The sequence below is a fragment of the Struthio camelus genome, chromosome 13 (assembly GCF_040807025.1).
Source record: "Struthio camelus isolate bStrCam1 chromosome 13, bStrCam1.hap1, whole genome shotgun sequence".
In the NCBI taxonomy this organism is placed as follows: domain Eukaryota; kingdom Metazoa; phylum Chordata; class Aves; order Struthioniformes; family Struthionidae; genus Struthio; species Struthio camelus.
In genome coordinates, this window is record NC_090954.1 from 5,756,071 (window position 1) to 5,770,898 (window position 14,828).

The 14,828-nt window shown below is 38.6% G+C and overlaps 1 protein-coding gene across 3 annotated transcripts; it reads left to right on the top strand.

Moving 5' to 3' along the window:
* The first annotated feature begins 2,258 nt into the window (after window positions 1–2,258).
* LOC104141072 (neuropeptide Y receptor type 6) lies at window positions 2,259–12,370 on the top strand. Of its 3 annotated transcripts, XM_068959251.1 has the most exons (4): window positions 2,884–3,312; window positions 5,186–5,274; window positions 5,526–5,617; window positions 5,734–12,370. In XM_068959251.1, exon 4 carries the CDS (start codon window positions 6,894–6,896, stop codon window positions 8,016–8,018), a length of 1,125 nt encoding a protein of 374 aa, XP_068815352.1. In that variant the 5' UTR covers window positions 2,884–3,312; window positions 5,186–5,274; window positions 5,526–5,617; window positions 5,734–6,893; the 3' UTR covers window positions 8,019–12,370. The 3 variants fall into 3 exon arrangements, with proteins under 3 accessions (XP_068815353.1, XP_068815352.1, XP_009668476.1); XM_068959252.1 differs by lacking the exons at window positions 2,884–3,312; window positions 5,186–5,274 and adding an exon at window positions 2,259–2,465; XM_009670181.2 differs by lacking the exon at window positions 5,186–5,274.
* Window positions 12,371–14,828: the final 2,458 nt, after the last annotated feature.

Sequence of the window (14,828 nt, forward strand, 5' to 3'; positions counted from 1 at the left end):
ATTATCTTTCCTTCCTAACATTAACTTGTACATGTGCCACTAGCATAAGAGTGGAGAAGAAGAGTTCCATTTATTCTTGCTTATTTCTCTGTGCCTCTTTGATGTGCTATAAAGGATAATACTTATTAGGAAGAAATATTCCAGATCCTTCAGAGCTATTTCAGGCCCCGGAGCCAGCTCTTAGCTGCACTGGCACCAATTTTAAAGAATTCTTTTTACCTAGGAAGCTGAGAAATTGTGTACATACAACTGACTAAATACAGCGTTCCCAAGAAAGGGCTGAAACAGCTAGGAACAAAGCCTGCTGCACAGCTAGAGGGGAGAAGCAACTATGCAAAAGCTTAAAGTGGTCAGCTATCAGCAAAAAACCCTGCTGGGCAAGGAATCACATATATGCTAAAGCAAGATGATCTGTGCCTCAGAGAACTAAAATGCTAAAGAATTTTTCCATCAACAGGCTGTTGCTAACTTTTGCTGATCACTACAACCTTACCACAGACTTATAATTTGAAATACTGTTTATTATGGCCCCTAAAATCACTTACCCTGGGCTTTCATGCTGCCCATGGTCTGCATGCCACAGTTTGGGAGCCAGAGGAATAGTATGCCTCTACTGTAGTCAAGATGAGACTGCACTTCATAAACATGGAGCCAGATAAGTTATAAGCTGGCTAGTTCAGATGATATTGCCTGGAGCTCTGTGTAATGGTTAATTGCTACCTAGTTTAAAGCTCGCTTTGGAACATTTACACAAGCTGAGGTCCCGCCTTCAGCTGCAGTATAGTATAGGAAATGATGTTCCAATTGACTTTAATAGGAATCGCATACCTGGAAAGCTTTCAGGATCAGTCTTTTATTGAAAGAATTCTGATGAGGTGCTAATCAGGATAGTGACTGGGATTCAATACAGTGAGAATCAGTTTAGTGATTTGGGGGTTGGGAGGGAGAAGGTTGTAAACTGAGAGAGAAGTCCCTATTTAAACTCTTAAAAATCATTATCAAAACTCCTACCAGTTCCTAGGATATAGAGTTACCTTTGAACTGCTGAAATCCCACAAAGGTGAGGGTACTAAGTTCACACTTGAAATTGGCTTTCCTTAGCCAATTGAAGTCTTATCTGTAATATTTGTAATTTTTTGTTATCAGGATACATATAAAGTTTGCTTCACGCTATATTTTAATCACTTTCATTGAGCAATTTAGATATAATGTGATGGCTTATATAAAGTAAATACAATTCTGCTATCCATTAACCTTTTTGGCAAACAGACTCTACAGAGGTTGGCTGAAAACAATAAACCTTGATCCCTTCATACACAGCCATAGATTCCACGTAGTACCTGATACCTTTGATGTCAAGTAGGAGCAGACCGAGAGCAGCTACACTCGCAAGCCTCTGATGTCAGATGTGATCTAATTCACAACAGGTTACAATACAATTAAGTTGAGGAAGGCAGCAGATGCTATAAATGTAAAACCAATGAGATTGCACATTATGCATTTCCAATCTTTCCTCAGGTGGAAGCTTGCCTACAGTGCTATGGTAGAAACAGATAAATAAGCAGCCTCACCTTTGCTTGTAATTTATAAATGGAATCAGAACATCATTTAATTTTACTGACATAGCCTTTATAAACACATGATGCATTTTTATGATTTATTTTGATGCATATCTAGCACATTCTGTTTTTAGGTCTTATTTCACTTCCTGGATTAAGCTACAATAACAAGCAGAAGCTCTAAAGTACTGTGGAAAGGCAGTCAATATATAATGTCAATTATATTTTTGACATAATCAAAATCAGCAAGTGCTAGAAATATTTTAGAAAAGCATGTTCATATGGCTTGATAATAGTATTTTGGTTAAAATTTCAGAATTCACAGACCACTCTTAGAATAAAAAGCAATGGGCTTAAACTGAAGTGAGGGCAATTCAGGGGGAATTATTAAGAAAAACATCCTAACAGTAAATTAGGCACTAGCATACATAATCTAGGATTGCCACTGATGCTTAAAAAACAGGTCAGCCAAATACATCAAGAATAGATATAAGTATACGAGAAGCAGGAGGACTGGCTGATCGCAGAGATTCTTTCCACCCGTTTTCTACAAATATGATAGCATTACAGTTAACAGCATTTTCAGATAATTAGCTCCAACCTGATACTCTAGGAATGGCACCAGAGTCACTCATCCCAAAAACCCTACTGCTTTTCAGAAACATTCCCTCTAAAAACAAAAGCAGTAAGACAGTAAGTAAGCCACCAGTACTCTCTCAAACGTTTTGTATGGAAGTTTCCACTCTCCAGTTTATCAGGGAATTCCCATCTACTTTTCCTGAGTCTGTCTCCATGCAAACACATCCGAACTCTGAACTGTTTTCTATTGCCTCTGTCTTTCTCATACTGAAGAGGCAGAGGATGGTTCAGCCTAAGAGACAGATTCTGGGGAGTAAAGGGACACAGGTAGGAAATGAGGAATTTAAAAAGCAACGTACCAGACAGCATGTCCTAGGAAAGGCCAGTTACTTTCTGCTCCCATAAACATCCCCGCTAGTTATTTAATAGGCAAATGCATAATACTTTTTGTATGAACAAGTGATTACAAAAGGCGTAGACTTGTTATTAGAAAAACAGTAATAATAATAAATTCCCTTTTCAGCACGAGCTGGTATAATATGCCATGATTTTTATATCTCTGTAGTAAAAGCTATAATAGCAAGTTATAGTGGAAATATCATGAACTTAATTGCAATAGAGTAAACGATACCACTTAATAGGATGTGCATGCTCTTTCTAAGCGGCTTACTGTAGTGTATTTTCATATCTCCCTCGGTTAAAAAAGCGACAAGCCATCTGCAGATGTTTACACATATGAAATTCAACATAGGTTCTTAGAAAAACATTTGCACTGCAGAACAGATAAGATAATTGAAAATGCAGTTGGAAGATGATGTGTTTGACAGGGCGGAGGGAAGCCACACGGAGAAGGAAAAACCATCCCCATGACTACTGGTCCTTTCCCCTCCCTGCTCAGTGCCGTTTGCCTCTTCCTGGATTCCAGAGCTTGTTTTATTCCTCGGCAGCCTTTCTACAGACTGGTGGCTTCAGTCACAGTTGGAAATTGTGAAACAGTGTTTGTTTCAGAAAGAGAAGAAAGGAGAGTTTAAATATAGCTTTAGCAGCAGATGGCTCTGCTTTGGATTCTTTTATATACAAAGAAGATGTGTTTGCTGGCTTTGTAATTAACTCAAAAAGGGAAAAGAAAATTTGTTAAAGACAAAGTGTGGATATTACTTGAATTTTTCATCAGGTAAGAAGTTAGAGAATCTGTGAACCTAAAGGAAAAAGTTACTGAAATATATTTTTCAAAGGATTATTTTATACTGTGCATCCTACATTCAAAACTGAATGGAAAGTTTCATCCAGATTTTATTTATGCAGTCCTTTGGAACTTAATTAACAGATGATGCTTTCAACCAAAACATTTATTGGTCACTTTGAAGGGATGGGACTACCTATTTTTAGTATACGTAACAAAGTGCTCAGGGAAAGAATCTTTTTAAAACTCATTTGATTTTACACTATGCTTTTAACTTTATTTTGCTTTTACATGATTCGGTAATGTTTCTGCATCTAGAGGAATAAAAGAACTAGGCTAAGGGGATTATAATTTCTTTTGTTGGTAAACTCTCACTATTGATGGCAGAGAATCTTTTGTAAAATGCATGGATTAGGGATTGAAGTAAGTAATACAGACATTGGTTCTCATATTAAACACTTCAGTGCGATTCTGACATCAGCTGCAGTCGTGGCCGAAGGATGCTCAGTCCGTTAATATTTATGAATCGCAATTCATAAACAGTTTTAAAAATGCCAATATGAATTGCAACATATTTCAACATGCTGCAGTGCATACTAGTGAAGCTTATTTTTCTAATGCTATGAATACTCCAGATTTTTAAACAAGACAGGTACAATGGTGTTATTGCCAAGGAAATGTTTAAATTACCTTTTAGCATGACATGTACTGAAGAGTACACTTTTTAGGTTGTAGTACAAAGTGAATAGTGAAAGGAAATTAATCCTCTTCCTGAAAAAAGAATGACAACGTACACGATCAGTGTATCTAAAGCTAATGTGCTGAGCGAATTGATTAGAAGGTCAGTAAAGGGACTTTCCTTAAAGCTAGAAAGTGCCAAAGAAGCCCTAAGACCCACAATGAATTCCTGGGAGAGGACATCCAGCACTCACTATCAAACCCTGCCGTGCAGCCATGGATAAATAAGCGAGAGTAGCAAATAGTGCATAAAACATTACAAAACTGGCTCAGCCTCATGTCCTGTGAGGCCCCACAGCTTCTTCTGCTTAACAGAAAGCAGGGAAGGGGAGAGCTTGTCTTTGAAAGTATCTTGTTTCCAAGCCAAATCCCCTGCTAATACCTAGTCTTTTCTTAAAGGACAGGGTTCAGATCTGTGCGAAGCAGGTGAAGATAACGGACAGTGCAAAGAGGAAAATCATCCTTGGGAGGACACAGCCAGACTTTAGTCCCTTACACACCTAGAACTGGCAGCAAGGCTCATCAGTGCAACATTTACCACTGGTTGTCCTTCCAGCACATGCATCCCTCTGTGTGGTAAATCCAGCCAGGCAATTACTGATACTCTAAGGAAAAGTAATTTACAGTGCATTCCAGGAAATATGTTGCCTGAAGGTGCTGTTTGCCACTGTCTTCATCCACCCAGCCACATCATCTCTGCCCATGGGGTCTGACTACTTCAGAACTCAGCACGAGAAGGGATTTTGCAAGCTGGGGCACACAGAGTAGAGTACATAGCTCTCTTTCCTGACCTACAGGAGTGGGGACACCTGTGAAGGATTACAAAGTCTATCTGAGCCACTAGACTTCACAGCTTTGGCAGTGTGGCTCTGCAAGTGTCTATGCCACTCCCTCAATATAGCTGTTAGCAGGGTCAGCTGGATTATTTAGGAAGACTACAGGGCTTAATATATGACTGTTTGAATTTATGGTAAATTTAAGCTAATTTGGAACACCAGGATCATATATAGCCACATAAACATACAGCCAACATGACTGCCCCAGTTGAAAAGTACTTTTTAAATCAGAATTGGAGTGGTAATAGAACCTGTGAATGGTTTTTGTTTTTTGTTTTTTTTTTTTGCAGACTCTTAATTTGAAGCACCTAAACCAATGTGAAGCAAAAGTATCAGAGTAAAGCAGTCCAGGACATAACTTCTACTGAAAACGTCTTTGGTTGGTTGTGGGTAATGAAATAGTTACAAAAATCACAGGTCTCAGTTTAGCCCTGAGTTGGTGGTTAACCTCGTGCGAGCCACTAAACATTTTTTATTCCTTGGTGATTAAATAATGGCAATTGTTTATGGAAAAAGGCTAGTAAGTCTTCTACAGATGCACAAATTATTTCTATTAATGACAAGCGGTACATCCTCGCTTCTGTGCATCCTCTAACTTTCCTCTGCTTTTTCATCCCATTGTCTCCTCAGGGCTCTCACACGATGGTATTTATTACTAGGGGTGAAGAACTGACTTCCTTTCAGCTAATCTTCCAGTAATTCCTACTTCCAAAGGAATTAAGGTGAGTTAAAAGTTATATTTTGAAAGGTGTATACATAGAGGACGTATTTACCCATCTTTCAATGTTAAAAGTAACTCTTACATCCTTTTTTTTTTCCCCTCCCTCTCCTTTCCCAGGTTGGAAACATAGAGCCTCTTTCTGGCCAGAAGGCTGGTGAGCCTTTGATTTGAGGTTAACTTTTTAACTCACTGCTAAATTCAAACCCATCAAGACAGTCTGCTGAATCTAATTCTTCCCATTATTATTAGTTTTATAACAACAGGAATGTATTACTATCAGATTTTTGCTTAACTGTTTAAGTTAGATTGGAAAGAAATCAACTCTGCATCTCTAGAGTACATACTGCATTTAACCACAGTAAATTTTGGGGGGTATCATTTGTCAAACTTGTACGACAATGAACAGTGTGTTGGGAAGCAAAAAGAAGACAACCGCTGGCAACTATTGATAAGGAAATAATTGTCTGGATAACTTAAGATGCAATCTCTGTTTGGCTTACATTTTTCTCAGATTAGATTGAGTAATAAGGACATGCCATCTTTAACATATACATATGCAGGAAAGGAAACTCCCATAACATGTCATTCATAAGCGTGTTGAATATCACTTATGCTCAAGCACATATCTTTTTGAATTAAGTCAGAGGGATTTGGCATATTATCTCATTATCATATTGCTGTATAGTTTTAGAGAAAAAAAGTAAGTGTGATGACTGAAGTTAGCCATTTGATGGCAGGACCCGATTCTTTATTTTTCTGATAATAAAAAAGCAGCAGACTAGTCTCATCAAAATTCCTCAAACCTTGCTAAATCTTTGGCTGAGACAAATCTTAAAATATTTTGTCTTGGAAAGTAAAATTTATCCACAGTTGATAAATGAGGGGGTTTGTACGTAAATCATCATGTAACTTTAAACAGAGCTGTCACTGCTATTTCTCATACATCACAGTCAGTTATGTAAAAGAGATCTATGGTTTTGTAACACTGTCAGTGCAGAACTTCAGAAAAGTAGCATCAACCCCCATACAGATAACTACACGAAAACAAGAATACTTTACCATTTGCTTTTCTTTTCAGGATTCTTCAGTGCTGTAAGCAACTGTGAAACTTTGAGCAAATCTAATGCAAAGCACAAGTACAAAGATAGAATCATATTAATCGTAGCCTTGGAAAGCTCCAAGCAAAATAGCTTACAAATAGTAAGGGGAGAGACACACACGGATATGCATGCAAAATATTTATAGTTAAGCTTTGTCCGTAGCTTGGGAGATGCTTCATGATGGATAAAGCCATTCAGCATCCTAGTGAGGTTTTGTCTAATCAGACTATCTCAAACAACAGCTATTCCCAGTTTTTAAACTTTGATACATGTCAGCCTTCCTTCCCTGCAGTATTTTTGCTTATTACAGCTTACGCTTTAGTTACAATAGTAGGGCTTTTTGGAAATCTTTGCCTGATTATTATAATACAGAGACAGAAAGAAGCTCAAAATGTTACAAACATCTTGATTGCTAACCTCTCTTTATCGGATGTCTTAATCTGTGTTGTGTGCATTCCTGTCACAGTTGCATATACCTTAATGGACTACTGGATATTTGGGGAAGCTATGTGTAAAATAAGCTCCTTCATACAAAGTATGTCTGTCACAGTCTCCGTTTTCTCACTTGTACTGATTGCTATTGAGAGATACCAGTTAATTGTGAACCCACGTGGCTGGAAGCCTAGTATTTCCCATGCGTACTGGGGGATTATTTTCATCTGGGGGTTTTCCCTTGTAATATCTATTCCTTTTTTAATATTTCACCAATTAACTGATGAACCCTTCAAACATCTGTCTTTCCATAATGACTTCTACAAGAACAAAGTTGCTTGCATCGAAGCATGGCCGTCTGTTATGGAACGATTGATTTTTACCACTAGTCTGCTGGTTTTCCAGTACTGCTTCCCACTGGGGTTTATTTTTATCTGCTATCTCAAGATATTTTTATGTCTCCGGAGGAGACATGGTAAAATAGATAGGATGAGAGAGAACGTGAGCAGACTAAGTGAAAACAAAAGGATTAATATGATGTTGATATCAGTTGTTGTGACCTTCGCAGCTTGCTGGTTGCCTCTCAATATATTCAATGTTGTTTTTGACTGGAACTATGAGGCACTAATGAACTGTAACCATAATCTAGCATTTATACTGTGCCACCTCGTGGCGATGATCTCAACTTGTATCAATCCCATCTTTTATGGATTTCTCAACAAGAATTTTCAGAAGGATTTGGTAGTATTAGTTCATCACTGCAGATGCTCAGCATCACAAGAGGAATATGAAAACATTGCCCTTTCAGCTCTGCAAACTGATATATCCAAGGGTTCTCTAAAATTAAATACTGCCCCTGTGAATATCTAAAATCATCCAATAGCAGTTTCCAAAATTTTGTATTTTATTGCAAGTGACCTTATTCTGTAAGTCTTGTTCCTGTTACTGCTAAAGTTAGAGGAAATTTTTGCCATTTAGTTCAGCAAAAACAGGAATCCACTCCCAAAGGCGCACTGTTAGCAGGCACTTTATGACTATATTAACACTAATAAACCACTTCCAAGAGTCTTAAAGATCAATAGCAATGGATTATCAACAATATTAACATCTTACTCTCTTAATCCACAGTTTTCAGGTCGCTGACGTAGTACCTTAGCACAATAAAAATGTTTCCATCTCAGCCAGTGACGCAGCTGACCTGCCTGAACGCCTGGCTTTGCCCAGTAAACCATGGATACTGTGGCACTCCCAACTTCATCGGCCTTTTCACAGACAGTTTTCCAGCCTTCTAAATTTTCAACCCTACGTGCCTCCCCTCTCAGCTGTCTGGTTGTCCTGCACAACAGCTTTTAGGCAAGTTTACCTTAGGGAAGGCCCCTAAATTATCCTAACCTCCACCAACATCTTCTCAGCCCTAGTACCTCATTTGCTTTGGTTTAATACCAGTTCAGCCTAGAAATTGTACTTTCACCAGGAAAAAGGCTAGTTACAATTTCTTTTTTCACATCAGTCTGATAGGGGCCTCATTTGATGCACTGCAAATTCCACCCAGCTTGCCACTGTTCAAGATGAAACATGCACTTAATGTTTCCCCTAATAGCACTGTACTCTCCTCCAACTCTCCTCCAACAATGATGTACAGACCATTGCCTTCTTTGTTATCCTCACCACTAGTCCTTAAAACAGGCCTTTTAGAACCTCCATTATCAAACAAACATGCTATGAATCCAGAGTAACTCATTTGTTTCAGCTATTTATACTGATTATGGGTTTCTCTTTGAACAGAAAATTAGTTTTGTGCTTTAATTTCAGAAATATCTTTCCCTCTTGCTGCCCTAGCAAGAGGCCATGCCATGCTTGAGGCAGATGCTGTCATTTTTGCTGGACTGTGTTTGACAATATTTTTTGTTCATAACGCAGGGCATGGAAGCCCAAAGGTGTAATAATGAAAGCAATTTCTCTCAAAGTAAAACATACTAAAACTCTTTTTCCAACTTGATCGTAAAAAATAACCAGATATATTCTTCATCTATTCTGTAATGGCAACATAAATAATAGGTTCTAATTGTGGTTTAAATAAGACACTTAGAATACCCAAGTCCCACAATTCACCATCTTAGGAGCTAACTTACGTTCTCTTGTTCAAATTATTTAAATATAATTAGTTGTCTGTAACACTAAAGCCTTTATTCTTTTGCGTTCCAAAAAAAAAACAGCCATGTTTGTTTGAATACCTGTAGGTAAAATTCCTTGTAAATTATTCTCTTACTTTAGCCATTTCCTGGTATCCCAGTGAAGCAACAAGAATTAACATTCAGATTACAGCCAGCTGCTTGATGTTTATTGTACAATGAAACTTAACTTAAGGATATAAATTTCTCTTGGTTAGGGACCATCACTTGCCATATTCATACAGCCCTTCAAAGATTTAGTCAGGTCACAGTTCTCTTGTTCTGCTTCTACAGCAGGAGTGCAAACTGTCAGTGTTACTGTGCTCTCCCTGGGAGCTTGGTGAGGAGAGCCAGGCAAGCTCTTGCAAATTTGGGTCATTGTTAAGCGCTTCCTGATTCACGCTGAGCAATTGAAACCAGGACCTGCTCCCACTGAAGTCACAAGGGCAGCGCTGCTCACCAGAGTAAGAGTGGCAGAATTAGTGGCACGGTAATCAAGGATCTGAGTAACAGATGTGGATTAGCTGTGACATAATTCAAGATTTTTTCCTAATAAGGTCAAATATAATGCATGTGAAATAGAGTGCAGAGGTCATCACACCTTAAACACCCGCTTTGTGCTTCACAGACAGAAAAACAGGAGACAGCTAAATATTTAGTAGAGGCTAATGATCAGACTGTTCACAGGATCTTAGCATTAATTATTTCCATTAATTCCAACCCTCAGTCAAATAAATCACTAGGCTCGCTTTACTTTACTGCTGATACACATCATCTGCTTGTCCAGAGCAACAGGCATTTAAGCAGGTATAAAACAGTGATTCATAGTGAACAGCGCTGCTGACCCAGCATGCATAATCAGAGTGGCTGGTACATGTGTCTGCTGAAGGGGAGGTGATGGAGTTTGTTCTCTGTTACACAGGTGCCAGTCCAGGGTAACTAAGTGATTAATTATCTCCATCTCACTTGCTTAACTGAGAGCAAATCTGATACTAAAATTTCACTTGGAGATTCCAGTACCCGTACAGCAAGTCGTTTAACATTGTTATGAGATCATTCACTGAAAGGACTGTTTCAGCAAATGACGGTAGCATACCTGCTAAGGCAAGCTTATCAGCTAGCTTCCTCTGAGCTTCTGGAACACAAACCTCTGTCACAGTCTTTCTTAAATGTAAACACACTTTTTACTGCTTCAGGGCCCGTGCTTAAAGCAGTTGACAAGCATATGCCATATAATCTAATTCATCAATATTAGACACGATAGTTCAGATTACTCTTAGTTCTTCTCACATCAAGTATCTCAGATAGTCTTCAGTGTCTGAATCAGGCCCAGCTAAGATTCCCCTGTGTGAAGTTGGCCTAAGTGGCTCCCACACCAGTATCCCAATCCTGTAGGCATGCCCAAGCGTGCTTAACCTTTGTAGCACAGATGTTTTTAAGTGCCACGCCTCAAAGTGGGAAGTGCTGTATTTGTATTACTTTTCATGCCAGGGGAGGAAATGTCTAAATACTTCCATTACAAAACTGCAGGTTTAGAAAATTCTCTCCTGCTACGCGTAAGCCAACTTGACAAACACTATGCAGTTTTGCCTTGTTTTCTCTCTTAGCAGTTTTCTGACATGAGCAAGATTGTGAAATCCTGCAAAAGTGCCATTAACAGAACATCCCTGTGTGCAAACCTGAACTTGGAATGAACACAGAGAAAAGGCCTACATATTTAACAGTGCTATTCTTTAGAGCTCAGTGGTTTCAATACAGTCATGAGATGAACGCTAGCCTAAACTATATAGTCAGTGAGCCAGCCGAAACTGCCGTCATTATATCAGAAGGTCGGGAATGCTGATGGATAGTCTCCCTTTTACTATCTTCCCCTATGAGCGCTTAGACGGTAGATTTCTATAACATTAAACAGTTGAACAAACAAACAAAAGGTTGCTATTGCTTTTTGGAACACCAGTCGTCTGCTCCTGACATCCTCACCAGAGATAAGTAATCAATTTTTCCAGTCTGGTTCTTGGCATAAGAGTGCTTCGTTACCAGCTGGAAGCTCTCTAAGCAGTGAGACTGCTTCAGAATCCAGTGTGAATAATAACGCTTGTGCCTTGATTTCTTCTTGTTGTTCCTTCCTTACCCTTTCATTCAGATCGAGTGCTGGTACTCCATTTCTGCTCCGAGCATTCAGTTATCCAGTATCTTTTAACAAATCACTGCTCACTGAATAGAGTATCATCATTGTCTTGAAGATGTCACCCTTCGTGCCCCCATTACAGGCACTGGCTTTATATGCAGTCTGATCTCTAATTTCCGGACAAGTCAATAGGAGTTTATTGACTTTCATAGGAACAGGATCAGATACACAGAGAGGTTACTTGTTTTTAATACGTAAACATTATGAAATCCAATGTGTTATGGTAGTGATGTATTTGTAACTGTGCAATATACAATATTCAAAGACTACTCAAATCAGAATATCATACTGACAAATGTTGCATGTGTTACGTAATGCTGAGAAATTTATTTTCCCTTATTTTATTAGTACAGCAACTAGGCAAAGTTATAACTGTCTTGCTCACTAGAATGTTTTGTTACATAATGTAACCTAAGGGAGCACTGTGAGCTTCACTGGGGACGCCTAAACGTGGAATTTAAAAAAAAAAAAATCACTGCTGAGACTTTCTTTGTATATTTGGGTAGAGTTCTAGAATACAGGTACTCCTTCTAGCTTTCTGTATTTAAAAACCAGCATTAGAGCTTTGTTCAAGTGGGTTAGTCACGTAGACCAGAGCAATGTATTTATAAACATCCATGAAGGTGAATGCATCCTTGTATATATTTGTATTCTATAGTTAATTGGTTTAACTGTAAGCACATATAATTTGAGTTAGATACTTGAAAAATGGCATTCATTGTGAAAATAATTCCCCAGACCCAGACAGCTCAATTGATCATTGACTGTAATTAGGTAGACATGCAAAAGCTGTGTCATTGTTGCGTGTTATTTAAACATTTTGATTCTTCCTATCTGCTGATGAATAAATACTACCCTGTACAAAACTGCTCTGTTGCCCAGCTGGTCAGTGTTACTGCTCGTAACTTTAATAGGACAGTTCTCATACCAACAGTTCTGGAAGCTGGTTTAGCATTTCACATGTTCACTTTAATTAGATTTAAAAAAAAAAAAATCAAGGAAAAATGAGTTATTTACTGTTTCCAGAAGAGATAAGGACTTAAAAACACTGGAAATTCTCAGAGTTATAAATGCTTAACAACAACTGATGCAAACAGCCAGTTAACCTTCTTAGGGCTCATGCTGTTGACAGCTTTTTTGGTGAAGAAGGACAGGGTCATAAAACAGGGAGATTTCAAGTGAATTCATGCCTCAAGGACAGAGCAACTTTTTACTACAGTACTTTACGATTTCTACTCAAATATAATCAACATGTTTGGAATGCTATTTTCTTAGACTTTTTGCAGATACATTGAATAATCTTTGCAATTTGTCAGAGTGGATTTCTCTTCAACAGCTCAGGAAATGTTATCTGCAGCACAAATATTGAGAGAGCTCTTCTGAGTGCTGCATTGCAGCCTAACTGGTACATACTCTTTTCTAAAGTAGCATCTACTACTGCCCTTTAATTCATCAGTACCTAACTAGGAGAAAAATACTTTGATTTTTCTTGTTTAAGCCAAAATGTTCACACTATATTTCCCAGCATTGTCAGTATTTATTTCTACACATGATAAAAACTCCTGGGATGCAACAATGTTAACTAGTTAAATGCAACTAATTAAAAATTAAACTGCAAATTTAAATTGCAATTAAAATGCAACTAAATATTATTAGGAGAGACTCCACTCTTGAAAATGAGATGCTTTTGTTTTACCCAACTCTGGTCCACTACAAGTGACAAATGACACTCACAACCGCTTCAATTGCAAGGCAGGAATATTTTACCCCCAAATAACTCTAAATAAACACTGCTCTAAACTGTACCATAGCAGGTAAAAATTCTGAAAAATGCCCAAATTGACTTTCAGGGAGACAAATTTTGCCTCTGAGAAGTGTCTGAATCTTAGCCAGATTCTAGAAAGAAAGAAAAATTACCACAAGCCAGGTAACTTCATACGTACAGAAGCCTGGCCATATAAGGCAATTTCAGTATGTTATTATCTATGTTATGTCACAGTTATTTAGCAAGCTCTTTGCCACGGCTCTGAGTTGCATCTCAATTTTAGTCTACTTTTCTACAGAAACAAAGCTTATGCCATTATGTTTCTTTCCATTTGACCCTAACAACATTTGAACCTTTGGCCAATTTTAACCAAACGTGAAAGAATAAACATCTCAGAGATTATTATACTCCTATACACCTTAGGAAAAGGGTGGCTGGCTGGAAGAGAGACACAGAAATTAGCACGTCCATTGAAGGAAATGCCAGCACAAGGTTACGAAAGCTACGTAAGGAACTCTGTTCAGCACTGTCAGAAGATACAGCTTGAGGTTAGCAAGAGCACATGCTGCCCGTTGCCCAAGAAGGATATCACAGAATTGCAGATAGATGACGCAGTAGCTTTGCCCCAGCATTCAGGATGTCCCAGCATTTGGGACCCTTTGAAATTAAAAAACAAACAAACAAAAACAAATTGCCACCCTCTTTCCCCATTACTGTTGCAAATGCACCAAGATCATTGTGCTCGTGTAAGCACAACAAAGCAGAACTAGCCAACAAGACAGAAGACGAGGTAAGACAGAGGATGGCACAAGTGAGACAGGACACACTGATAGCACAAGAGTGGAGAGTCGGAGCGACAGTTAGTTCAGAAAACTTTAGAAATAGCAGAAGAGCTTGGTTAGAGAAGGGAGGACAAGGAAAAATAGTTACGGTTGTCAGCAGAACACTATATGACTTCCATCTCGTGTGACATAGTACTTAAAAGACTCTATTCTATTTCACAGAATATATTGAGGAATTACGGATGGTAACACAATCAGAGAAAAACTAACCCAAACACAGCCTGTCCTGCAGAGTGCATAGCACATACACATCCAAGCCTAGGTCTGGATCTAGCCTGCTGGCAAGGAAATACATTAAAACGTTTGTGACATTTTCCAGGTTGAAATGGCCTATGGAGCAGAGTAAAAAGGGCAAGACAAAACATCAGCGCTGACAGATAGGTCTTTTAACCAAAATATTATCATGAGACTCACAAAAGGTGAATTCCTAGCTCCATCATGGTTTAACTTAGCCAAGTCCTTTAGCCCCCGCACCTTCTCGTCTCAACTTCCTTCTTCTGTTTCACGTGCACAGACTGCGGAGCAGGGGCTGTTTTACAAAATGCACAGAGTGACCAACAGAACATGGCCGTGACCAACAGAACACGGCCATGTTCTTACTTGGGCTTCCAGATGTTACTTAATGGAAATAAAACAGGACTTGGCTTTCAGGAGAAGAATCATCCTTCATATTCACAGTCTCACTTTTTTTTTTTCCCCCCTCCAATTCCCCAT

What these genes read in the sequence shown, in the direction of transcription:
- LOC104141072 (XM_068959252.1), top strand. Translation starts at nt 6,894, where the DNA reads ATGATGGATAAAGCCATTCAGCATCCTAGTGAGGTTTTGTCTAATCAG.